This window comes from Ctenocephalides felis, unplaced genomic scaffold, assembly GCF_003426905.1.
Source record: "Ctenocephalides felis isolate EL2017-DRISC unplaced genomic scaffold, ASM342690v1 CF-g0.4_SCAFFOLD_01886, whole genome shotgun sequence".
Lineage (NCBI taxonomy): Eukaryota > Metazoa > Arthropoda > Insecta > Siphonaptera > Pulicidae > Ctenocephalides > Ctenocephalides felis.
In genome coordinates this window covers 87,130,374-87,156,689 of record NW_020538040.1, presented here as the reverse complement: position 1 = coordinate 87,156,689, position 26,316 = coordinate 87,130,374, and the positions used below count along the sequence as shown (strand labels likewise).

Below are 26,316 nucleotides of genomic sequence, written 5' to 3'. Positions count from 1 at the left end.
GAATCTTGTCATTTTTTAAGATTTTGACACGCTATTTAGGAACCACGTGTTTGTTTCGTTCAGGGCCGTCTTGTCAAATTATTTGTTTATGACCCTGTTGTTATGCAATTGAAATTCAACCCCTCAGCGAATCATCTTTTAATTGCGTTCTCTTCGAAATGTAAAATTTCTGGGTTGAAAAAATCCATGTTATGATTTAGATTATTTACAGACATTAAATGACATTAAATAAAAAAACTTCAATCATTCTATCAAAAAATGAATGAATGAATATGCAATAACAAGCTTAGTAAGGTGAAATAGTATAAGATACAAAACAATATTAGCATCTAAGAAAGTCAAGAAAAATTACAATGTACAGCAAAAATCTATTCAATGAATAAATAAAAATCTTCAAATAATTTCATACAATTTATTTTTAATATATTCACAATACACACATTTTCAATAATAGATACTAAAAATTGATCACAATAATTTCATAAGTAGTGTCAAAATATTTAAAATATTTTATATACATAACACCAATACTTGCAAACTATACATACAAAATATATCTCACATTGAGTATAACAGTAATAATCTAGGAGAAGTAATTTGTCGAGTATTAATTAATTAATCGCAAATTTCAAGTAAGTATTTCAGAAAATCTATAATTCTACTTAATTCACTTATTTATATTAAGTAATTAAAAAGCACGTCATGTTATGGCACATTGTTACACGTGAGGACTGAAAAACATCTAGGAACATTTCATATTATTGTCTATTATTAACTTTGTACTTCTTTAGTATTTAAATAATATATTTGACAGTATGTTTTTGGTTAACTTGAATATATTAAAATAATTTGATTATTTATAACTAATAATCAATCGAATAAATGATTCATAACAAAATAATGTTTTTAAACGAGATAGCCTTCAAAAATATTTTTGATAAAATCTATATATAACATTTCCGTTTCGCGAAACGTAATAAATAACTAAAGTAGATTAAATTAAGTTCACCATAACATCTTTAATATCAAAGAAAATAAATAGTATTCGTATTTCATTGGTATAGACGAAGGCACGATGTCAACGTCCCCGTTTTTAACACTAAAGCCACTTCGGAAGTAAATTCGGAAGCAAAAATTATATAACATTGAAGTTTAGAGGCCACAAAGCCTTTTGATTCAAATTGTCTCTTTATCAATTTATGTCACTGAACACGTAACATATAATATGAAGCATTGAGCTGGTTAAACTAGGTGCATCTAGATCTACAGAACGACGAACTCAGTCTTCCTTCTTCTTGCGAAGTTTACCTTCCGTTTGTATCGTTCTGGAGACAAGGTCAACGCAATCCGCTAATGAATTCTCCGTGGAATCTAAAGTGGTTCCACTTATTCGGCTCAAAGTCATAATATAAGAGCAGGCTATCCTTAGCACTGATAATTTTGATAATTTCTGGTTATGGGAGTAGGCAGGTATAGCTTTGCGCAATGTGTCAAACGCCGCGCTTATGGTGTGGACTCTAGTGCGTTCACGAGCATTTGCCTCTATACGGCGCTCTCGCGTCATGTTTTTATAATTTCTTTGCTGTTGTTGCTGCTGCTCCTGCTGCTGATGATGATGATGTTGCTGCAGTTGCTGCTGCTGCTGATGTTTTTGTGAAGTTTGGTTAGCTCCAGAGCACTGTAATCGCTGATCACAAAATCGTGGATCCGTTTTTGCAGATGACTTGACAGGAATCGCTTGATTAAATGTGTTGGCAGATGCAGCTGGGCTTTTGGCGACCAGGGATAAAGGTTCATCTTGAGCAGTTTCATTCTTAGCAAATGCTCGATGCAAAGTAGTTACTCCAGGATGCCTATTGTATACCTGTGCTGGATTTTGTGAACTTGAATTCCACGGTCGAAAGGTTTCACTTGATTCCTCGTCCTCCAAATTTGTAAAACGCGGACGTTTTTTAATGGGATGATGACTGCTAGCGGCGGATTGAGAATTCACAACTCTCGAGGGCTCGGCGCATTTGCGTTTATTGCGAACAGATATTGGGACAACTTTAACGTCTACACTGCTGTCCTCGGATGCATCTGTAGGTGGTGAGGGGGCGCCAGTACCGACGTGCATATCGATCTCCTCGTCCGAGCAGAAACCGCTATCACGATCCAACATTACAGGACTGCCTGCTAGAACAAAACAAAGCCAAACATTAATTTATTTTGTCAAATATAGTTATTAATTGAAATATAACAATGAGAAAATCAGCAATTATGTGCCTTAAAAGTCGGTTGTTTATATAACACAACAAATGCATTAATTGATTCATTATATATAAATACACCTAAGTCTGTTTTTACACGGTGATTGGTTCCAGAAGAAGCCGTGTAAAAAAAAACCGTGTAAAAAAAGACATTGATCTTATACAAAAATGGGTGATTCGTTCCTAATCTCTAAAACCTATTAAAATTAGTGAAAAACAAAAATTTTTAGAGTATTCCCCTAAATTAGTGCTATTCACATTTGCTTTGACCAGTAAAAATTGTTTGTACGCGCTAAAGGGGAATTCACTCAAAGCTTTAAGCTAGTGTTTGCAAACTATCGATACTATCGATGGTTTCAGACTTTTTTCTTTCATAAATAGTTTTTTGTGATATGAACATTCTTTGCAAAAATTAAATTTGACAAAAAAAATTCAAGTACATAAAATTTCAAATCGTGCTAAATGGAATAAAATCGCGTAAAAAAATTAAAAATATTCAATTTTCAAACCGTGTTATATCAAAACCGTGTACAAAAAGACCGTGTAAAAACAGACTTAGGTGTAAATACAAAACTTATGTTCCATATACAAAATCGCCCGAATAACTATGCAAGTTCAATTATATAACGGCGATGTGCATCAGAGAGTGTAATACATTAGCTAATGTGCTAATTACTCATTAGTATCCCGCTATTGCTTTTTAATAATAAGATCAAATGATACTTGCAACAGCTGGCCTAATGACGTCAAGCAGTGTGAAATGCTTAACGCTGACATTTATGCAGGTCTTGGAATAATCATGAGATGGATATCCCGCATGATGAACGAATCTGAATTAAAATTTATTTAGGTAAGTATAATAAAAATACAACGTATTATATTGTACCAAGAAAACTCATTCTGAGCTGTATGCAATTAAATAAAATACGATACACATAATACCTAATACTTAACACTTATTATATAATTAAAATTTAAAAATTAAATATATTTAATTTCAAATAAATAAATTTCAATACATTATAAAACAAATTCAATCAATCCAATTTAAGTCATTCATATCGAAATAACTATTCAATTAAAACTTGCATAAAACTTTTGTTTTAACCAAATGCCGATTCATAAATTTTACCATGACCAGGCAGCATTAAAGTCAACAAGTGTAAAGTGTGTTGACATGAGTCATTCATTCAACGCTTCTTATATCATGACCAGATTTGAAATTAGTTAATTTAAGTATCGGCTACAAAAACGATCATTATTATTTATCGGTATAAGCCGATAATTCTCGATCAGTATCGATAATTAGTTAGATAACGGTTATATTGCACTAATTTGCAGAATCGTGAGTTACCGTCAATGAGTGATAACAACAAAAAATATTTTGCTACTTTTGTTATTTTCGCTTAGATGATGAGTAAATTAACAAAAATGATAACGGGCAGTCCGCTACTTATTGAATTCGTCCAAAGTGTGAATTATAAAAATTACCATCGACAATAATAATATCTGTAGACCCTAATGGTGTATTGCATCAGGTGGCAGGCACTGAATCGGTATGCACGACTCTTGTCTCTTGTCTCTTGGCTGCGTGCGATTATGTCTCACGCCCCCACATTTACAATACACAAGCCCAAGATCGCATCTGGCGTCTAGTTGTTCGACGTGAGTCATAGCGCCACAAACAAGGTAAGCAGCCAGTCCCACAGTCATCAGAAATGCACGGCGATCGATAGAAAGGCATTCCGTTATTGATAATGTTAGCTGTCTCTTCTATCACTATCTGTAGGACTGTGGGTTATCACGAAACGCAACTGAAATCGGACAATGACGAATCACATCATAGGCAGCGCGTTTCAAATGATCATTTAAATTAGTGCTCATCTTTGGATGATCTAATGTTGCCGATTGCATGATCCGATATTTGTATCGGATAATTTGATGTGCATATGTCTGGTGATCATTTTTGCCAGCCAAGAGGCATTTTTAACGTCTTTCATTGGGTCTCCAAAACCACTGGACCTGCCTTCCCAAAAATTTATTATGTTCTTCATTTCATCAATACAAATAAATCAGACTCTCTGTTATCTCAAAAACTGAATTACCATTTTTTGCATTTTTTATTCTATTTTTATTCTATTCTATTTTTTCACAAAGAATTGAATTGAATTTTCCAAATTTTAAGTGTAATCTTCTCTTTTATTTTGATCCATTTCAATTACTGAGATTAATAGTTCTCCAAATATGAAAAGTTTTCTGAGGGGCATGACCCTTAACGTGTGCAACGAAATACTTGAAATATGACATCATAAGGTGAGACATCACTTGCATAAATTACAATAGTGTAGATAGAGAATGACGAAAACAGTTTGATATACAGACTGTTTAAAATAGAGCATAGAATAAAGTTGTTTATATTTATTTTTCTTTATATTTATATATTTATGGTCACTGATCATAATATCAATATCAAACAGTGCAATTTTATAGAAAGTCTCGATTCTCCTAATTATTACCGTCTAAACTAAGCAGATCAATTTACTACTGATTACAAAACTATGCATTCGAACAATTATATCGTATCAGCAAGTGTTTTAAAACTAATTATTAACGGGTCAATCAAATATACCATTATATACATTCGCTGCATATCAAAGTTTCAAATTGCATAATATTAATTGCAACACTCATTATAAAAAAAATCACAAAACAGCATATTATGTAGTTTGCAAAAAATGATCAAATTAAAACCATTGTTATTTGTTAGCGTGCAATGACTGCGTAATTTATCGCGTGTATATTTGATATTGTTCATCCATCAGCAATATAATATACAATTTCACAATTCCATTAATTAATGCTACCACTAATATTGCAGAATTACCAATATTCTTTGATGGTCGAAAGCGGCGATGGCACAATTTTTATGAATTCGTAGATTTTTCAAATTAAGACTACATAAACACAACATGATGTGTGACGCACGACATTAATAAATGTGTACCGGAATGCAACTAAATATACGTATTGCGTATTAATTTATGATAAATCTGTTTAGCAGCTGGTGATGACAGCTTCGAATTAATTTTGAGATTTTAAATAAGAAATTGATACATGTGCACGCGTTTACTAATATATTTTAATTATATGTATAATTAGTTCGTAGCTGCAAAATTAAGCTTACTAAAATTAGTACGTATTCGCTTTTTGGATTATATAATTATATATATATATATATATATATATATATATATATATATATATATATTATACTGAAATTAAGCGATTATAGTATAATTTTCTCTTAATCAAGTACAATAACTATGCAATGTATTTTGAATGGTACGGGGATGAGGTTTCACTTTAGGGATAAAACCATATCAGAAATAGAAATAGATGTCAGTGTGAATGAATTAACTTCAGTTTGAAATTGAATAAACGTGCACATGACAAGAAATAATGTGGAAAAATAAATAAGAATTATTATGAATGATTTGATGTGAATGATGATGTCTGAATTAGAGTAATAGCGCATTAACAGTCTTAATAATTAAATTAACCTACAATAATCGAACAAAAAAATTAAGCATGGTAAATAACATTAACCGAAAAGAAATCTTATATTGTTGAAGTACCTCAACATCGCTTTTGTAAAAATACGAGTACTAGACATCATGCTAAAATTTACTAAAATCATCCTAATGCAACTTTGGCTCATCTGCTTGATAATCCGCCTATAAGAAAACTACACAAGAAACTGCCTATTGACTTAATGTAAAAAAATGGTTTTCCATAGTCAATTGCTTATTGGAGCAATTACTACAATTTGTTTTTTTTTTCTTTTTTTTTATTTATTTGTAATTAATTTTTATTTATTCATTTATAAATATCATTATTATTTTTTTAATTTCCTTCTGGGATTATTATTATTATTTATTATTATGTGTATTTAGCTCATAAGGTCTGTAAATAACTCTGATTGTTATAAACAAAAAAATGTTAAAGTGTTTTAATAACTTCAAAAGAGAAGGATTTAGTTTTTGCTACAATTGTGTGCGTAAAGTAAGAGCATGAGTAATTGAAAGTAAGATTTAACAAGATTTATCGGCACGCAAATGCGATTACAAATCACCGAATGTGACATAACCTTGCAACTGTGTTCAATGACGTGCTGAGCTCAGCCAGTACAAAGCACAAAGCGCGAAATCCGGACAATCTCTCGCAGGGCGTCGCGATAAATCAAGCGATTATGTAACAGAGTCCGTCGGACGAGCGTATTTTCCAAGTGGCGGCTCGGTCCGACGCGGCGTTCACCCACGCCAGTCGAAAGACTCCGGACTAAAATCTCCTCACTATCTGCGAACGTTTGCGATGGAATTGCGGTGATATTGCGAATGTCTCGTCCGTGACTCCGGCCCGGAGGGGGATCTCCAGCACCGAGCAGCCGAGATCCTGCCTGAATGGCGCCATATAAAGCAGCGTCGTACAAAACATCAGAAGGGGTCGGACAAAATTACACTTTACAGTAACAGATAATAAGTAAACAACTATATACCATGAAGAAAGACAACATTTAAGATCACAATAATTAATTATATCATCTAATTTTGATCAATGGTAGATTTTAACAATTTATTGAAATTATATATGTATAATTTTGGCCTTACTAATTCTCATATTCAATCCATTTATAAAATTTATCAAACCAGTAAAGCAGAATTCAATAATTTTTGCCAGTAGATAAACAAATTTCGTGACATTTATTATAATGCCAATATAGTTTAAGGGGCACAACTAGTGTGAAATTTTGAAAAAATCGATTTTTGTTTTTTTTCATATTTCGGTAGATTACACCTTTAAAAATAATATATTAAAATTTCAAATCGATATCTCAATTAGTTTTTGAGTTACAGCCATTTAAAAAGTATATATATAGTATATAGTACAACGATCATTTTATCTTTAAACGCGTTTTTCTCGAAACAGCATTTTTCGAATTTGCTGCAGTGATTACTCAAAAACGAATGATCCGATCACTATCAAATTTTTTTTACATGTTCTTTATATAGTTCTCCGTAAAATGAACTATCGATTTTTTGATCGGATCAAAAATCGAATTTTGGCAGTCGAAAAACGACCAAAATTTTGGGTAAAATTCGACTTTTTTTTGTAAACGCCGCCATTTTGTCAATTTTTGATTTATTTTTTTTTATCGTAGTTCATTTTACAGACAATATTATCTAGTTTAACGAGAATTTTTTTTTTTTGATTTCATCCACGTAGAAGGCCGGAATCACTGCAGCAGTTAAGGGCCTTTTTTGTCGCGCCGTTGGAGATCGACGATAACTTAAAAAATATTTAATCTTTTCCTTCAAAAATTTTACTACATATTCTTAAAACATGTATAAATATATTCCTAAAATTTTGAAATGATTGATAAAGTAGTTTTTTTAATATAAATTCCCAAAAATCACCTTTCTTTTAGGCGGTTACACTAGTTGTGCCCCTTAAAAAGGACGTACAAGTGCATCGAAATCACGTCAAGCGCACCTGTGCCGTTTATTGCGGCGTTGTGGTATGAGGGCAACGACTGCACTGTCACCGGCATTATACGGTCGGAATTCCATATAAGTGGCTGGATGTCAACGTGCGCGGGCGTCGCGGGAACTACTGATTGCCGGTTGCGATGAATCAATGAATATTCTGCGCTAAATTATTCCAATCGGGCACGTTTAGCAATACCGTGTATTGACTCGGTGCCGTTCATTGCGACATAATACGGATATGACACCTTCGCACTCATATCAATAGCTGGAACGGCCACTTGGGTATTTTTCAAATTTTCGAAAATATATGATATAAATCGCAAAAGGCGATATTGATCGCAACCTTAGATATCAATAGATATATAATATGTATCCAGATCATTGATCAAGCCTTCATTATATACCTCACAATAGCTCATAGAATGTATTAACTATTGTGATTATTTAAGAATAAGGGCTCGCCCGTAGGTAAGCGGTTAAGAGCGACGGGACTTGTTTCAGAGGTCCCGGGTTCGATACCCACTTCGAGCAGCCTGTTGTCAGGCAACATTGACAAAGATTTTCACTTGGAAGTATAGATAGCAATATGTTTCCAAGTGAAAATAGCCCTCACCCGGCATTGTTGCACCATACTTGCCCTATTACAGAGATTGTAATAAAAATTTATCATACAGAGATGTGACAACTGTTTGGGTTGCCGTCTGTAATAAAACAAACGTAGTTTGTAAGATCTTAATCACAACAGCTCATAGAACCCATAAGTTCTGATCGCTGTTCAAATAAAATTATAAAAAAAAATAAGAATAAAAAAACGCAATAATTTAATAATTTAAAAAATAAAAGTGCATTTCGAAAACAACGTACTATTTTGAACACGATTGATTTTAAAATAAATTATTATAGTTTTTGCACAAAGAATAAAAGATAAACGACTAGTTAGGCAACTACCACATTGATAACATGCATTAAATTTATATTTGGTTTATTTAATACATTAAGATTGTCAAAGGCAAAAAAAAGTTTAAACACATTATAATTTGTTACACAAGTCAACAAGATGGATGTCCTAACAAAATGCCCACGTAATCTTGTATCATAAAACGAACAAATCAAAAATTAGGGATCGCCATAAACACTACCCGCTGAGAGAACACAAAAGCGCTACAGACAGAGTCAGGTGTTCCGTATACTCGGTGAAGATATTAGTGAATCGTGTTCTTGATGTCGATAAAATGTACTTGAAACTGATTTATGACTTGATTTGAAAATCTAGTTTTATATTTTTATTACCAGGAATTAAACAAATTTTAACGTATGAATAATTTTCAAAAAAATAATTATTTAATGAATAATATGAATTTACATATTAGGGTAGTCCTTAATATGGATATTTTCGAATTTCTATGCTCCCAGAGGCTCAAATGCTTTCAAAATGATAAAAAAAAATCTCTGGAAGTTTTAGCTCTTAATCTTAACTTTAATAAAGTCCGCACACAACCAAAGTATCTTGATTCTTCTTCCAAATAAGTAAATACTTATTTTATAAAATGTTTGATTCACAAATTTTTGGTTAATAGAAACGTAGTTATAAAATAGTTAAACGAATAGAATTTGATCCATGTGATTTCCATAAGAAACTATCATGTTGCTAAAGCTTTCAGAGATTTTTGCCAGCAAAATTCAAAAATATTCATATTAAGGACCACTCTAGTATATATATATATATATATATATATATATAATATATAAATACATATATACCTAATTATTATTATTTCTTGCTTCACTATGTGTTAAAGTATATTAATTAAAAATAAATTATATGTAAAGATTTGCTTTCTCAGTTTATAGAATATTATACGTAGCCCTTTCGAAGAATTTCTATAATCTATTTAATACAGCCCTGGTAAAATCGTACCCAAGAATCGTGATGCTAAGAATTCAACTCCAGCATCTCCAGTGACCAAGAGGAATGCGTCAAGAACTTTATGATCTGGCGCCTCATCTGCGCGGGAGTGTTGGTGTCGTAGACTCAAACTGAACACGCGTTGTCGGTGTATATACACATGTAATGCATTTTCTACGTGAAGGTTTTAGTACATATATTGTTCACTACTCTCTTTGACGATTTGTGTTTTCCTAAGCACGTTGTGATAAAGAAAAAATCGCGACCTGAACATTATATGCGAAATAAACCAGAAGTGTAGTATGTAAAATATATATTTTACCTATAATATTTATATGTCTAGAGACAAAAAAAATTTGACTTGCACATGATGTGCTCTTTTATCAAATATCTTAAGTTAGCATAACTTCATATTTCTAAGCAAAATACTCTATATAAATTGCATTCACAATTTTTGATAAGTTTAAGATTTTTATTTACAAATCTATGTAATTTACCAGAACTTTAAACCATTTGTCTTTTACAATAATGTATTACAAAGCTGCCCCAAAGTAATAAGACCCCATGCAAATGCTTAGAATTTAACTTTTCAATACATCTATTTAAAGAGACTGATTTTTGTTATAGAGTCAAATTTTTGTGAATGCATATTTTGAATGCACAGATAGTAAAGAAATGCATGGAAAACTGCAAGAATTGAGAATCGAAAGAATTGTAAGGTGCTAGAATAGTGATATACGATTGTCCAACACGAAATGTGTAGGTGCCTCTACGTATAAACAGTGCATGTACTCGTACGAGTATGCATGAAGAGCTTTTGTCGAAGCGAGCAAAGAGGGCATGTCACAATTCACTTCAACTACACCCCGTCTGTGACTGCAGACGCTGTATATCATTTCGAATGATATGTGCGGTGCCTTATTGTATTTATTACCATGTACATTGCAATACGAATACGATCACGTCGTTGACGGTCGTTATGTTTATTTGTTTCGGTTTGCATTTAGTTAATGTTCTCATAGATCGTCAATGTAACTAATTGCACGCTAAGGATCAATGTGACGCTGCAGTATTTGTAAGATGTTTAGTGTTATATTCTTTCAATTGGCAAAATGTTTTTGCGACTTTATTAGAATAAAAATTCACCTCGTGTTAGTACCTGATTGTTCACGATTTGACGATGAATATATGATGCCAAACCAATAATTTGAAATCAGCAGTTCATACACCATATTTTGTCCGGACATAACCAGCTTGCGGAAAATTCACGCACCCTCAGCAAAAAATTAAAATATGCACTCATAAACGACTGATTTCTGCATACGCCTTTCTAAATCATAATTATTAGCAATCGAATGAAATACTAGACGATCGCGCGGCGCCGTCATACTAATAGTTCTCAACGTGTTAGCATAAATTACAAGTAATACACCGTTGTATATCACAAATGTGAACTCTCACTTTTCTAAGAAATTCATAGATTGCAACATATAACCAACGCCAAAGCGACGTTATTTAGCGTTTGTAAACTGATAATGACTCCTTATTAGACAAAAGTTATTAGATATGTTTTCTTATGTGAACAAACTGTAAATAACGGTGCGACAGTAAACCAGAAAATGAATTACGTAGTGAGGGTGCGTTCGACTAAACCAGTGAAATATTTGTTTGTTTCACTGTAGAACAAATATTGAAATCAGTACTATAATGCAGACTTTGGCATTTCTACAAAATTCAACACAATCAAAACTCAAAACTTGAGTACTGACTAAAAACTTAATCAGAAGCTGAAATACACGAATTTTTTCTTCATATCGCTATAAATATCTATTTATCCGATGAGCAAGTGTAATTGAATATTAAAAGTCACTTTTTTTTTCTTTTTTAAGGCACTAAGTACTTGGTGCATTTTAATTTGACAACTCTATACCCTATGGATCAAATACTAGTTCATAAAATGTAGTCTTCAAAATTCAATCGTTTCCTAAATCCTCGCAGGTCAGATAAGACTAAAGTCAGATTAGGAAACACTGTCATAGTAGACGAGCGCGGTCATCCAAGTCCTGTGCGACTTATTTTTATTTTATTTTTGGTCGGTTTTAAATTGCTGAGTTAAGCTCCTCTAGTCCTGAGTCATGGCGCCAGTCGTATGTGCTGGCATTGCAAAGAGCGCGTCCGCGTGCTGTACTATTAATAATGACGGCGTTGTTACCTTAAACTATGTTGCAAAATATATTACATACACTCGCAACAGTAGGCTACAAGCCCATGATAAAAGAAATGTGATTTCAAAAGACCAGTTATTGAACGATCAAACACTGTCAATAAATTTGATAGTTGTGATCAAAATTGGTTTCACTCCATCTCAAAGAAGTGAAAAGTATTCTTACGGCCCTGAGTTCTTTAATAGTGTTATTAAATTATTTGTTGAATTTAAATAATCGCGTTATAATAGTATTTCTAGAGACAATAGTATTATTATTTCTAAAGATAATAGTAATTTTTTGAGGCATCTTATTATTAAGTGAAATAAAATCATTTCTACTCATTTTCATGATATGCAGACAATAGTTATTTTCACCAACTCCTGCGGAGCATAGAAACCTGCCCTTAAAGTACGTCTGCCGCTAGAATTGCTGCGGTGATGTCGTCTTAATCTTTCAAATAACATCTTCGCATGTGCAAGGATATATCTCACGCTTGTCTGCTTCTTTTAATTAGGAGATGTGATATTATTACATAACGCCGAGCACACGGTTTCTGTTTTCATTTCATTTGCGGCTCCTTGCCTTCATCTCGACAAAGACAAAGGCTGAGTTTGTATTTCAACGGGATTCAAATAGTTAGACGACAATAGATCAGGTTGATGCCAACGCTAATAAAATGCATCGCAAATCGCAAAATGATGTGCGTTCAACGTAAATGATGTAATTTGACTAGTATTATTAAAAGGTTAAATAAGACTTTTTTTTACTATTTTATGGTAATGTTTTTCTAGTGTCATTGCCTTATATATATACTCTTGCTGCGAACATATGAACAATCTTGACACTATTCAAATCCATTTGGAATCAAAATAACAACATGAAGTAAGACCATCAAAAATGTCTTCTTGATAATTTACTGTATTCTTTATTAGGGCAGATTTATGAATCTTCATTAAAAATGTATTAATAGACAACAAAATTAGTAGTGGTTTTCAAAATATATATGTGGTATAATTTTTTTCGTATAATAAAATTTTTTGAAATATTTCATCCCTACTTTATTTTGAAAAATTTAATTTTAAAGTATGTGTAGACGCATTAGGACTCTAAAGTCGTCATTGAAACGAGCAATTTACATATTGAGTGTTTTCAAGTAACTTCAAGCTTTATTGAACTCAACATCTTTGGTGCAGTAAATTCAAATTTCCAAGGGTAAAATGAATGTGTCAACAATTTTTAAGTGCATTTCCCTAGGTGTCATTGTTGATGCGTGCCAGCACAAATTGAGAACATGTCCACCTCGACGTTTGTGAGGCGGCCGGACCGGATTGTTATTAAAATAAATTAAAGAAAGAAAGAAAAACAGAGGCACACAAGATGTTAATCGTGCCGGTGATAGCGCATTACACGGACCGATGCCTGTGGCACGTTGGAGCCTTGATTCGTTGTCGCGGCCAGGTGTTCAAATGACCTTCAGATTCTCAAAGAAGAACTTGAAATCGTGGGAATTTATTAAGGAGATCTTACGTACAACGTACAACCCAACCATACTTCAATGTCTTCTTGCGCCCGCGTGCAAATCCCAATTCGAATCGTATTAAATCACGATCGAACATTCGGGTTCGATGTCACCATTAATGTGTGTAATGATATTTAATGGTACGTACATATATTTTAATAGCATCCGTGGCCTTTAAAATTTTATCGCCGAGCATATTTGTAATATTCGGTTTAATAATGTATGTATCACAGATTTATTTCTCTTTATTCAGAATAAAGTGTGATAAATAACAGAGTTAATAAAATAATTTAAACATATTTATAAACTTATCAAAACCTATCATACCTAAAATAGATAAGAAAAAATAAAATAACGACGGAACAGAAAAATATCAAGATAAAGTAAGGAAATTTCCGGTAATAACGTGAAAATACCATCTACGGCACTTAAAATTTATTACAAAAATGTATTAATAATGCTAAAGCATAAATCAATGAAATTAATTTTTGTTATTATTATTATAGTTATAGTATGCAAATTAAAGCCGATCATATAAGATCAAATTAAAAAAAAAAACATTTTTTTTATTTTGCACGGAATTCCGAAATTGGGAAATTCTAAAGTTCCAATATCAATGCTATACTATTCTGCTACTTCTTACCCAGTAATAAGTTAGTAACGTTTCGACGCAGATGAAAAACAAAAGAAGAAGAAAACTTTCGTAAATACCTCATTTCTTAATTAATTGTGAGTAACTGCAATCAGAGAGGACAACATCCATTCCCGATGCTTCAAATTAAAAGCATGGCGTTTGCCAATATATGATAATAATGCTCTTCATTACTGATGGTTTTGCCTCAAGCCCCATAAAGTAATTACAAAGCTCGAAATAAAGGAAGTGAACAGAGTAATAATAGTGTGTTTATACTATACAGAGTGCCATTAATAAAAAATGTTATTATCTCATATATATGAAAACAAAATAATGAAAAGATTAAGGATCGCAAGTTTCAGTTCTTATCAAATACAACTGCTAGAAACTGCTAACTGGTATTGAGACATGTGAAAGTGCATGTATAAGCTTCAGCAGCGAAAAAGTAAATAGCGCGACCAGAAATGGACAGAATTCATATTCACAAAATTTGCATTCTCCTATTAACTACCCGTAGGGTAAGTTATTGTAATGGTCCGAAAATTGGAATTGAAAACTTTTACATTTCTCGACGTTTTAAAGGTTTCTGAACATTTTGGCATACCTCAGAAAAAATTGATGTGTGTGTGTATGTATGTATGGATACAAATTTCCAGTCACGTTTTCGGGCGTACGGATCAACTGATTTGAATGGTTCAAAAAACATTCGATTCCTATTGATAGGGAAAAGAGCTGATTAGTTTTTGGCAAAGGCAGGTCCAACCGTTTCGGAGATACGGAGCAAAGAGTGCAGAAAATAGAAATCGACATTTTGAGAGAACGGAGTATCCGATTTGAATGATCTAAAAAACATTCAATTAGTAATGATTGGGAGAAGTGTTTATCAGTTTTTGGCAAAGGCAGGCCCAGCCATTTCGAAGATACGGAGCGAAATATGTAAAAAATGGCAGTTGTTGAGGGAACTAAGCGTCCGATTTAAATGATTCAAAGAACTTTCTGCTTGTCTTAACAAAATAATTGATTTTGGAAAAAAAAAATTGTTACAACTTTTTTTTTTTTTTTTTTTAATTTTTTCTATATCGAAAATAATTCAGATTTTATTTTTAATTCTGACTATAGTTCTAATATACTTTACAAATAATTTCAACTTTGCATTTCAGTTTATATAATTCTTACAAATGTTAGACAATTTTACAATATTTATAATAATCTATTTAAAAACATTCAGTATTCCTCGAACATTTCGTTACGGTACGGGAAGTTCCAGCAATTTGCCTTAAGGCACGATGCCACCCACCCCACTAGTTTAGTTACTGCTTTTGCTCAAAAGTAATAAGAGTACAAATCTGAATAAAATGTTCATCGAATTAGTTGCGAATCGGACATCATAAACGCGTCTAAATTCTTACGTATGCGTTTATGTATCCTGCAATCTGGGTACGTATGATCTTGGCGCGGCGTCGCATAGGCAGTAACTCACGACCGGCCATCTGTCCGCCGGCGCCACGCAGACATAGGTTGCACGGTATTACACGTACGAGTCCGAACACACCGACCGTTTCACACACGTGTTCACACGACGCTTCACACGATTCTTCACACGTACGAAGCACACATAAAGCTACGAGCTGAGAGGACCACAGGTACACAGGTACACAGGTACACAGTCACCACCCGAAGCAAGGATGAATATCATGAGGAGGCCCGAATGACAGAGGGGACACTTGATCAAATGGTCGGTGGAGTCACAGGTGAAAAATTGAAGATTGCTATTGTAAACGCCCTAAGCTAAATATCGGAATGAATATATTATATACAAATAGATTTTATATTGAGATTGCTACTAGTTCGAGTCAGTCATTATAAGGGGCTGATTCTGCCGTAAAATAGACCCATGTTATGTAGCAGTTTGCAAATACAGTGGTACTAAAAACTATTAAAATCCTATGTGGTTGCTGTGAAGTTAGGCATTTTAGATAACCTAACCTAACCTGGAAAACGCACAAATGACAAAGAACGATATCGTCATAAATGAATCTTTGAGATACAGTAGAACTCCAATTATCCGAATTAATGGGGACCGGGACTCATTCGGATAATCAAATATTCGGATAATCGGAGTTTTTTTTAAAAATTGCCATTGGAAAGAAAAAAAGTTATGTTTTGATATTGCACTATTTTTTTATTGAATTAAATGAAAGAAACATGATATTTTCACATGTTTTAAATATAAATAAAATGTACTTATGTACAAGTTTAGAAATAAAAATATTTGTTTTTTAAACATCTCCGGCTTACATTAATAAGCTGTTTTGCGGTCTTCAACCGTTTTCAGGCTTCGCGGGTGGAAGAATAATAGCGCACTTAGACTTTTTTGGACAATTTTTTTTCTGAAAGCGATTAGGATAATTGGAGTTCTACTGTATCACTTGATAACATATGAGTGAAGTTGCATTTTATGTGTAAAGCGCCTGATCGCGCAGTAAATACATGACAGTATTTAGACATTTTGACAGTATTTAGTAGCATTTTGTATGAAAACTGAAACAACATAGCCTTGCCAAAACATTGGTCTATTTTACGGTAGAATCGGCTCATAAATCGACAAATACAGCAATAATATACAAGATAATACAGCACATGTAATAACTACAAAGTCAATTTGGAGCCTTATTGTTCAATAATAATTTGGTATTTATTACATGTAGTACAATAATATCTATGAAGGTAACGTAAATGTTAAGCTTGCCCTGCCATAACAACGCGATAATGGTCTAAATTAAGGCGGCACCCTAAATCATATTGGTAGAGTGGCTTGGCACACTACAGTTAAAAGTTTGCCGACCCCTGGTCTAAAAAATCAAAACAATGCACAAAATCTGCATCTCCAAAGAAGCTCTATTAACGAACTAACAAACAATTCTCACTGGAGAAAAGCTTCTAAACGTTATATACTGTCAGCTGATAATCTTATAGAACCTCACGGTTCTAATTGATTATACTTCGTAAGTGATCCAAATCTGGGCAAGAAATATTATAACTTCCAGACAAGGACGCCTTATGAATAAAAAACTCTTACTAATATCATATTTGAATATATATCCCTAATATAAATATAAGAAATATAATATAAGAGTTTGAAATATAAAATAATTTTCAAATTGATTTGATAAAACTTTTTTGGAAAACTATGAAAAGACGTTTTAAGACCGTCCTCTTTGATTGGGCAACTGCAAAAAGTAAACAAATTCGCGGCTACAGTGCTTACATTAATCGTGGTCGTAGCCAAACACTGTCGGAAGTATGAGCGTGTGTGCTCACGACAGTGTGAAAACATTCGTGATTCGTGAAAATGATCCATTTAGATACGAGTTTAGATAAGCAATTAACATCGCATTGCCGCACAAGGACGCGTGTCACGCGACGTGCAACCTCCTTCGTCGAAATGAATGAATGAAACCAACACGATAATGATGATGTGTGATGTTCCACAGTACGTACGCGGTATGCCCCGGCACAGCTGTGCTAATGCAAATATTACTAAAACGAGTGTGCTGCGGCGACTCTCTCCGCGGGTCTCCTTGCTCCGGCAAAGCGACCGATTCTCGATCGCGCTAAACGCTCCTTGGACAGATAACGTGCCGTATATTCAAGCATAATACGATTACTACTCGCTCGCATTAATGACTGCATGACCTTTATCAAGACCTCAAACCAAGATTACATCAAGCATTGATTTGTTTGCTTTGATTTACACATTTATTGTTCATTATATGCTCAAGATTTACAGATATGATGCACATGATCAATTGCGAAATAATTATCTTACCTGTGTTCTTGTGATTCACTCAAAACAACAAGAAAAACCTTATAATTAATGGACTAATTCGGTTTTTTATTGAGTTTCATTCATAATGTGAAGCAATCTTTTAGATCATTATGTGACAAGGGCTCGCCCGTAGGTAAGCGGTTAAGAGCGACGGGACTTGTTTCAGAGGTCCCGGGTTCGATACCCACTTCGAGCAGCCTGTTATCAGGCAACATTGACAACGATTTTCACTTGAAAATATAGATAGCAATATGTTTCCAAGTGAAAATAGCCCTCACCCGGCATTGTTGCACCATACTTGCCCTATTACAGAGATTGTAATAAAAATTTATCATACAGAGATGTGACAACTGTTTGGGTTGCCATCTGTAATAAAACAAACGTAGTTTGTAAGATCTTACTCACAACAGCTCATAAAACCCATTAGTTCTGATTGCTGTTCAAATAAAATTATAAAAAAAAATTATGTGACAAGCAAAATCATTATTATGAGATGTTGAAATGCAATAGGAATAAGAGCAGACATGCAAATACCTATTACACATGCATACATTGAAAGTTGCTATAAAAATAGCCAAGGCATATGGGCGAGTCTGGCTGTATTTATAGTTGTGTTAGCACGTGTCACACAACCCTCGGGGAAGCCACAAACAGATCGTTAGGCGCGTAGAGGAAGTCTCATCGTCTTATCTAAACACAATAAGATGTACAAGACGCAAATAACACCGTCGGCGCTCCAAGAGACGAAGAAAGACGCCCGATCTATTTCTGATTGTGTGTTATAGAGATCAGACACAACGTGTGCACGTCCGTACGTGTAGTAAAGAAAGATGCACGGAGATAGAGTCGCCCCGGTCGAGAGTCGGAAATAACCCGATATGTTGTGTAGACCGACGCCTCAACGCTTGGGGGGTTGGGCGCGTAATCGGCCGGCTCGAACGCCGCCGCCGCCGCCGCAAAGAGAACTAAAGGTCGCCGTACTTTCGTCGGTATTTCTCAAGTAACTGCTGACGGGTTTTAGCGAAAACAACAAAGAAAAACAACAAACAAGAGTTATAAAGAAATAAAACTATTGTTGAAGTGACGTGAAATAATTTACTATACGGACATATAAAATATACATTTGAATATTAATATTAAAATTATAATAATAAAAATAATTTAATATTTTACACAAATGAACTTAGTACACTAGAATATTTTCGACTAGTAAAAAATCATATTGCGCTAAAATATAAATTAGAAGAAAAGATTTGATCGCGACTTATGAAATAATGTTTTCGTTCAAATCTGTAAAAACACTAAATAAACTAGAGTATACATATGGAAAACACTTCAATAACCGCGACAAACGGCGCGAAACTATAGTAATTCCGTAAAGTAAGTGCTGTGTGATATTGGACAAACTAGAGCAATATAATTACCGCAGGGCGCCAGTGATAATCGCATGTTCGCGCACTCTTGATCTTTTCATTAATAAACGCCACTAATTATTATTTGATATCTCAGGACATTATGTCGCGACCAATGTCTGATTTATGACTCAATATCTGACAAATACTCTGATTATTAACAGCTTATTAAAACAGCATTTCTAATAAGCATATGAAATCGTAACGCTAACAAGATAATTATGAACAACTATTAATAAATAGCGCTTTAATTCAAGGATTATATTTTTGAATTTTCGTAAAACATAATATACCTCAGAAATTGATTAGAATACATATAAACTAATGCTCAATTTCGAAACATGACTAACAATTTGTATTATTAGAAATATAAGAGCAGACCACTTTACAAATATTAGATTAAAACTAAAAACCATTAGTTCAAATACACACAAATTATATATACACAATTGTCTTTTGTAATTGTATAAATTGAAACTAGTTGTTCAACACTTTTCATTTCATCTAGTATGCAAAACACCATGGAAGGTACGTATTTTTTGGCATAGATTCTGGCTCGACTATTTTAAAAGAATACTAGAAAAAAAACCGGTCGCGAGGGTGTGTTTTTTATTGTTTCTTATTTCAATAATTTGGCTGCAAATGAACATTTCAAAAATGTATTAAAAGAACTCTATATAATTTACACTTGTTAAAAGTAATAATAAATCATTTCATGGAATTGAGAAAAGTTAAGTGTCACGATTACTTGGTGTTAGACGTAATTGCTTGTCTTGTGCAAATCGACAGAGTATCAGTTCTTAGAGAACTATTACATGACGCCAAACGACATTTCCTACATATTCATGCAACGTACCAGTGGCTGTTTGTGTGCCATCACACATCGATTCAAAGCTGATTTGCTTATGACGCATTTTAGATAATCGGAAGCCGTTACTGTGTGCAATTCCAGCTGACACGGACGAATTAACCGAACAGCAGCAGCCATAAAACAACACAGCAACGTAATAGAAATTTACAGGTTCATGATGCAATCGGCAATTGATTGATTTATGCTAAATCAGTACAACGCCATGTGCTTTTATCAGAAGCATTTGCGGCATGCTAATTGCGCCGCTTCAAAGTACCACCGATGTGCCATATAGCACGCCAGCACGTGCACTCATTCTCAAACCGAGGCGTCCCGGTATAAGATATCTGAATTTGCCCTAAACCAACTCGTATTTAGCAACGGATTTTGTTTATTTTCATGAAATCTCTCTATGCCAATCAATATTCTTTTGAGATAGTCCAGCCGTTTCTATTTAATTACCAGAGAAGTGTAAAAAAAACCGCCAACAATTTTCAACCGATTTTAAAAATCTAAAGAGTGTTCTAAAGATATAGATAATGTTGGATATAGATTGCTTTTAAGATCGTATCTCCTGTGGTGTTAAGCATACTGATTTCAAATTTACGTCCACAATTAAATAAAATACATTTTTAGAACAATAAGTAGTTGGAATGAAATGCGTTATATATGTCAATTTATACAATTACAGATATTGCACGTATGATTGAAAGACATCAATTAAAAATGGTATTGATAATTTTTTAGTGAAAGCGTAATAGCTGAGTATCAATTACTTCTTCAAAATATAATAAATAATAAAATATTTGAATAGCATTACAAACGAATAATCTGTCAAATCTACCGATAACACTACATATTTATATTAGCATTTGATAAACGAATAAAAAATATAGACCTGACTAAATTATCTGGTTGCAGAGTAAAGCGAATGAATGTAGTATAATACAAATTTAAAATATACCTTAAATATTAGGTTGTCAAATATCTCCCTTCCGCTTTTTTGCTCTTGGTTTATAATACAAAAAGGCGGAAGGGAGATATTTGACAACCTTATATATAAAAAATATACTAATAATTTGGTATATACTGACGAAAAAAAATCGAATTATTTATTAATCATTTACAACTTCCTTTCAATATACAATACAATGCTATACTGAAATTTTATGGTGCCATAAATTGCTATTATTACTAATATTTTGCAAGGTAAATAATTGGAGAATATCAGCATTTCTAATTGAGGCCAATAAGAATTACTACGTCTGATTTGAAAAATATTGATCATGCTTACAAAAACTTTTGAAAGTTGTTTACATGATCTTAGTTTACATATTTAGTCAAATACGATATTTTTAGCATAAAACACATGGCAGAGGAAACATCTGTTTTTGGTCTGCGCGTATCAAAATGCTGCATTCTAAAAATTATCAAAGGAAACTCGAATTTGGTGTGATATTATCACAGTCAAAAACAACTGACTAGTTAAAGAAATACGTTGTAATATAAAATAATTTTGTATGTTTTATATAAGTAAAAACTTTTATAATTATAATTATAATAAATAATAGGTTGTCAAATATCTCCCTTCCGCCTTTTTGTATTTTAAACCATACAAAAAAGCGGAAGGGAGATATTTGACAACCTAATATTAAAGGTATTTGGCACAGACTTCAATTGCTTCCGACTTCCGACACATAATTGCTCTTAATATTTGTTTGAATCATTTTCAATTCATACATGCATTTGTTATAATCACTTATCAATAATAATATAATTTAAATTCAAAATTACCTTTAAGCATCAGTGCTTGCAATTCAGTAGCCGCATTCATGTCCGAGCAGTGGAGAAATTGAAGTGGCAGAAAAATAAAGTCATTCAACTTCAAATCGGAACTTGCAGCAATAATCCACAAGGAAACCACTAATTATGTTATTGATTACACTGTTTTCGTGAATTTTTAACGAAACGATTATAATATAGCACACAGAATAAAACACACTAAACGTAATAAAATTTAACGAACAACTGTAGTATATGAAGAGAATTGGTAAAACTCGTGTAGCACGTGCAAAGAGAACTTGCGTCGAATGAAGCGCTCGTCCGAGCAGTAGCTGTTACTCCGCCGACAACACGAGAACGACTGAGTCAAGTCCGCGAGACGCAGCGTAGTAGTATCCGTCTATCCGTCGTGCGAGTCAGGCTAAACTACATCTGTCCGTGCGGGCGCTCCGTCCGCGTCCCGAATGGTGGTAGGGAGATATTACAGATTGCGGTTCAGGAGTATAATTACGGTTAAGTATGGGGTGTAGAATTCCGCGTTTAACGATGACATTACCGCTCATGTATATTGGATGTTATAATAAATCACGGCACCAGACGCGACCAACCGAATAGTAACTCAAACTCAACTTCTCGTATAATTCCCACTGGAATTGGCACCAGTCCTTCCACTTCGAGTTATTGTCCTGTAGGTTTGTCGCATGTAATGTTTTTATTGCAAAAGAGTACGGCTAGGGTATTGCAAAGATTCAATTTTACTTTGAATAACTATATCGCAAAAACCAAAACAATTATATCATAACAAACTAGTGGGGCGCATGGCATCGTGCCTGAAGGCAAATTGCTGGAACTTTCCGTACCAAAAATTATTGTTTCTTTAAAAACGATTTTTGAAAAAATTTTACTTCGAAAAAATTAAATTTTTGAGAAACTATAAATTTGACAAAAAATTTTTTCTTTTTGAAAAAAAATTTTTTTTGAAAAAAAACTGTTTTCTTTATTTTGACATATTTTAGAAATTCTGAACTTTTTTTCAAAGCAATTGTACTGCTTTAATTGCATAGAGATGAAATATCAAAGCGCGTAAGCGCTGCGTCGCCGTCTAACGGATAAACACTGGTAAGGAACCCATAGGAATAAAAATAAAATTTATACTTATTGTTAAAATCTCTATAAAATATCTGATAATTTGATGTGCATATGTCTAATGATCATTTTTGACCGCCAAATGGCATTTTTTTTACTTTTTTCGTTAGATCTCCGAAACCTGCCCTCATGAAAACTTGATCAGTTCTGTATCTTATCAATACAAATAAAATGTTTTTTGAATTATTCAAATCGGACGCTCCGTTCTCTTAAAAACTGAGTTACCATTTTTGGCACTTTTTGCCCCGTATCTTCGGTACGGCTAGATCTGCCTTCGCCAAAAACTAATCAGCACGTCTCCTTATCAATACGAATCGAATGTTTTCTTGAATTATTCAAATCGGTTGATCGGTGTTCCCGAAATCGTCGACGAAAATTTGTATCCGCACACACATACACACAAGCACACACACACACACACATCATACATCCATTTTTTCTAATTATAAGGTATGCCAAAATATTCAGAAACCTTTGAAACGTAAAGATATATAAAAATTTTCATTTTCGTTTTTTTGCGATTACTATAACTTGCCCTACGGGAAGTTAATAATAGTTACATTATTCAACCAATGCAAGATATAAATTTCATCGGTTTAACCAAGAGCTGATATTTAGATCTGGTAGTCAGATATATTCATCAGTAAAGTCAAAATAACTATTTATTTAATTGTTCTCTTATAAAATTGCTTATTTTAAATTAATAAACTTTCTTATTTGCTATTTTTTATTTTTCACGCCTTCGCCAGGGTGAAGGTGCAGTTGGTCTCTTTTAACCCACCCAGATGTAAGCTTTTATGGAGTTTATAGAAAACAAAAGGTTGAATCTAACTTAAAATTAACAATACACCTTTTAAAACAATTAAATAGCGTATACTTAAAAATTATATTAAGGTGTGGAAAACTAAGTAACAGTGTTCACAATCAAAACAAATAACAGTGAAGAAAATACTTTTATTATGGCTTTTTAATCATCGTCGTTTTTCTCCCAATAGCAATGTCGTATGAATAAAGGTGGTGTCTGGTCATACATTTTTTCCCCGTCGTTAAATTTTTTTTAACCTTACTGGTTTTTGAGATATCGGTGGTGGACCTTTTCACCCGCGAATATTTAAGCCCCGCTCTACCTTGCATTTAATGACCACATGCTGCAAAGATATATCTCTTGTAACTCAATTTACATGCGCTCTCGTCTTACAAACTATATAATTTTATTAAATCTTAATCACTTGAATATATAATTTTTGTGTGATATAACTAGCCCCAAGGTTTTGTTTCAACTAACCCCAAATGTGTTTTTAACATTATTTAAGAAAACTGTTTATATAAATTAGCAATCACAAAAATTCTTACACATTACCTAAGATTGATTAATTTGAAACGAGAGAAGAAATAAATGAAATTTAAAAATAATCGATAATAACAATGCAAACCAAAATTTTATAATAGATCAATTTTATATTAATTGTAAAAAATGACAGACCTGCACAGTCCTGTTTATTGTGTCGGCCTACGGAGCAATAACTATGACAATGAAAACTGTTATTAGTTACCCCTGTTACAGATAGCACTTAGTTTCCTCGTCAAGTTATAATAATCAAATTATTTTTTTACTAAACCAAGCAATATTAAATTTAGTTATGTTTTCAAAATCAAATTATAATAATAACCGGTGTAACTGCATCATTTTGCCTAATTATTAGAAAGCATTATAACAATTCAAGTTAATTTTGTTTATTAAATGATCCATTTCAATTACAATGAACAATGTGGAATAATTTTTGCCATATTATATTTCAAATATTTCCGAATCATCTAATATTTCAATTTGCACTCATTGGCATTACTGATTCGGTATTTATAATATAATTGATTAATAATGCTGTCACACGACGCTACAGTAGCAAGAAATGTATAATAATGCATATCTACATTATGCACACGTATTTTAAAAATTGAACGTTTAGCAATAATATTTTTTTTGCATAACCCAATACTAGGAAATTACAACTAATGTGAAATTTGAAATGGCATCGTTACTTTGGAAAAATTAGATTTTTGAGAAACTTTAAATTTTTGACAAAAATTAACTTTTTTGGTAAAAAAGGACTTTTTGGAAAAAAGGTTTTTTTATTTGAAAATATTTTGGGAATTCTAAACTTTTTTTCAAAGCAATCGTACTGCTTTAACTGCATAGAGACGAAATATCGAAGCCAAATGGCATTTTTTTTTACTTTTTTCATTAGATCTCCAAAACCGCTAGACCTGCTGCCTTATCGAAAATTCAATCCGTTTTTCATCTTGTCAATAAAAGTAAAATGTTTTTTAAATTATTAAAATCGGACGCTCCGTTCTCTTAAAAACTGAGTTACCGTTTGTAAAACTAATCAGCACATCTCATTATCAACAGCAATCGAATGTTTTTTAAATAATTGAAATCGGTTGAACCGTGTTCCCGAAATTATCGATGAAAATTTTTATCCGCACACACACACACGCACAGACATCCATTTTTTCTAAGGTATGCCAAAATGTTTAAGAACCTCTGAAACGTAAAGATATATCAAAATTTTCATTTTCGATTTTTTTGCGATTACTATAACATACCCTACGGTAAGTTGAAGATGCATATTTAATAGATAAATATGATGAAAAATACGATTCAATTGACATGAACAATATTATAATTCTTGACGTGTATCAGATATACTGTATCTAATATGCTTTGCGCATAACGAACTCATAAAATATATATTTTCACTAGTTGGAAGTAGCATTTTGCCTTGATGAAAGTTGCTTGAACTTCCCGATACGTAGACAGAATATACTTAATTAATAACAATTGAGATTCTGCTATTTAGATAAAATGTTCAACTGTATTTTTCGAAAATACAGATACAAATTTTTGTCGACAATTTCGGGAACACGAACAAACCGATTTGAATAATTCAAAAATCATTCGATATGAAGCAAAAAGTGCCAAAAATGGTAATTCAGTTTTTTGATTCAAACTTTTCAAAAAATTTAAAAATATTAATATTTTAATTCTAGGTACAGGAAGTTCCAGCAATTTGCCCTAAGGCACAATGCTAAGCACCACTAGTTCGAATTGTTTTATCGGAAATCGCACTTTCAGTGTAAAAGATTCTGATGTATTTCTGACATACCTCTTCCTTCTGAGCCGCCGGCGTCTGTCGAGGAAGTAGAAGCCATCACTTCCACTGAGCTCGAAAAGT

At 32.9% G+C, this 26,316-nt stretch overlaps 1 protein-coding gene across 5 annotated transcripts; it reads right to left on the bottom strand.

The window, feature by feature from the left end:
• Positions 1 to 1,091: 1,091 nt before the first annotated feature.
• LOC113376983 (neurogenic differentiation factor 2) lies at positions 1,092 to 26,316 on the bottom strand. 5 transcript variants are annotated; one of them, XM_026617126.1, is made up of 2 exons: positions 26,248 to 26,316; positions 1,092 to 2,172 (listed from the first exon to the last, which is right to left on the bottom strand). In XM_026617126.1, the coding sequence occupies exons 1-2, from the start codon at positions 26,291 to 26,293 to the stop codon at positions 1,280 to 1,282; spliced, it is 939 nt and encodes a 312-aa protein (XP_026472911.1). In that variant the 5' UTR covers positions 26,294 to 26,316; the 3' UTR covers positions 1,092 to 1,279. The 5 variants fall into 5 exon arrangements, with proteins under 5 accessions (XP_026472911.1, XP_026472912.1, XP_026472913.1 ...); XM_026617127.1 differs by lacking the exon at positions 26,248 to 26,316 and adding an exon at positions 21,947 to 22,125 and having other exon boundaries at positions 1,092 to 2,175; XM_026617128.1 differs by lacking the exon at positions 26,248 to 26,316 and adding an exon at positions 21,947 to 22,125.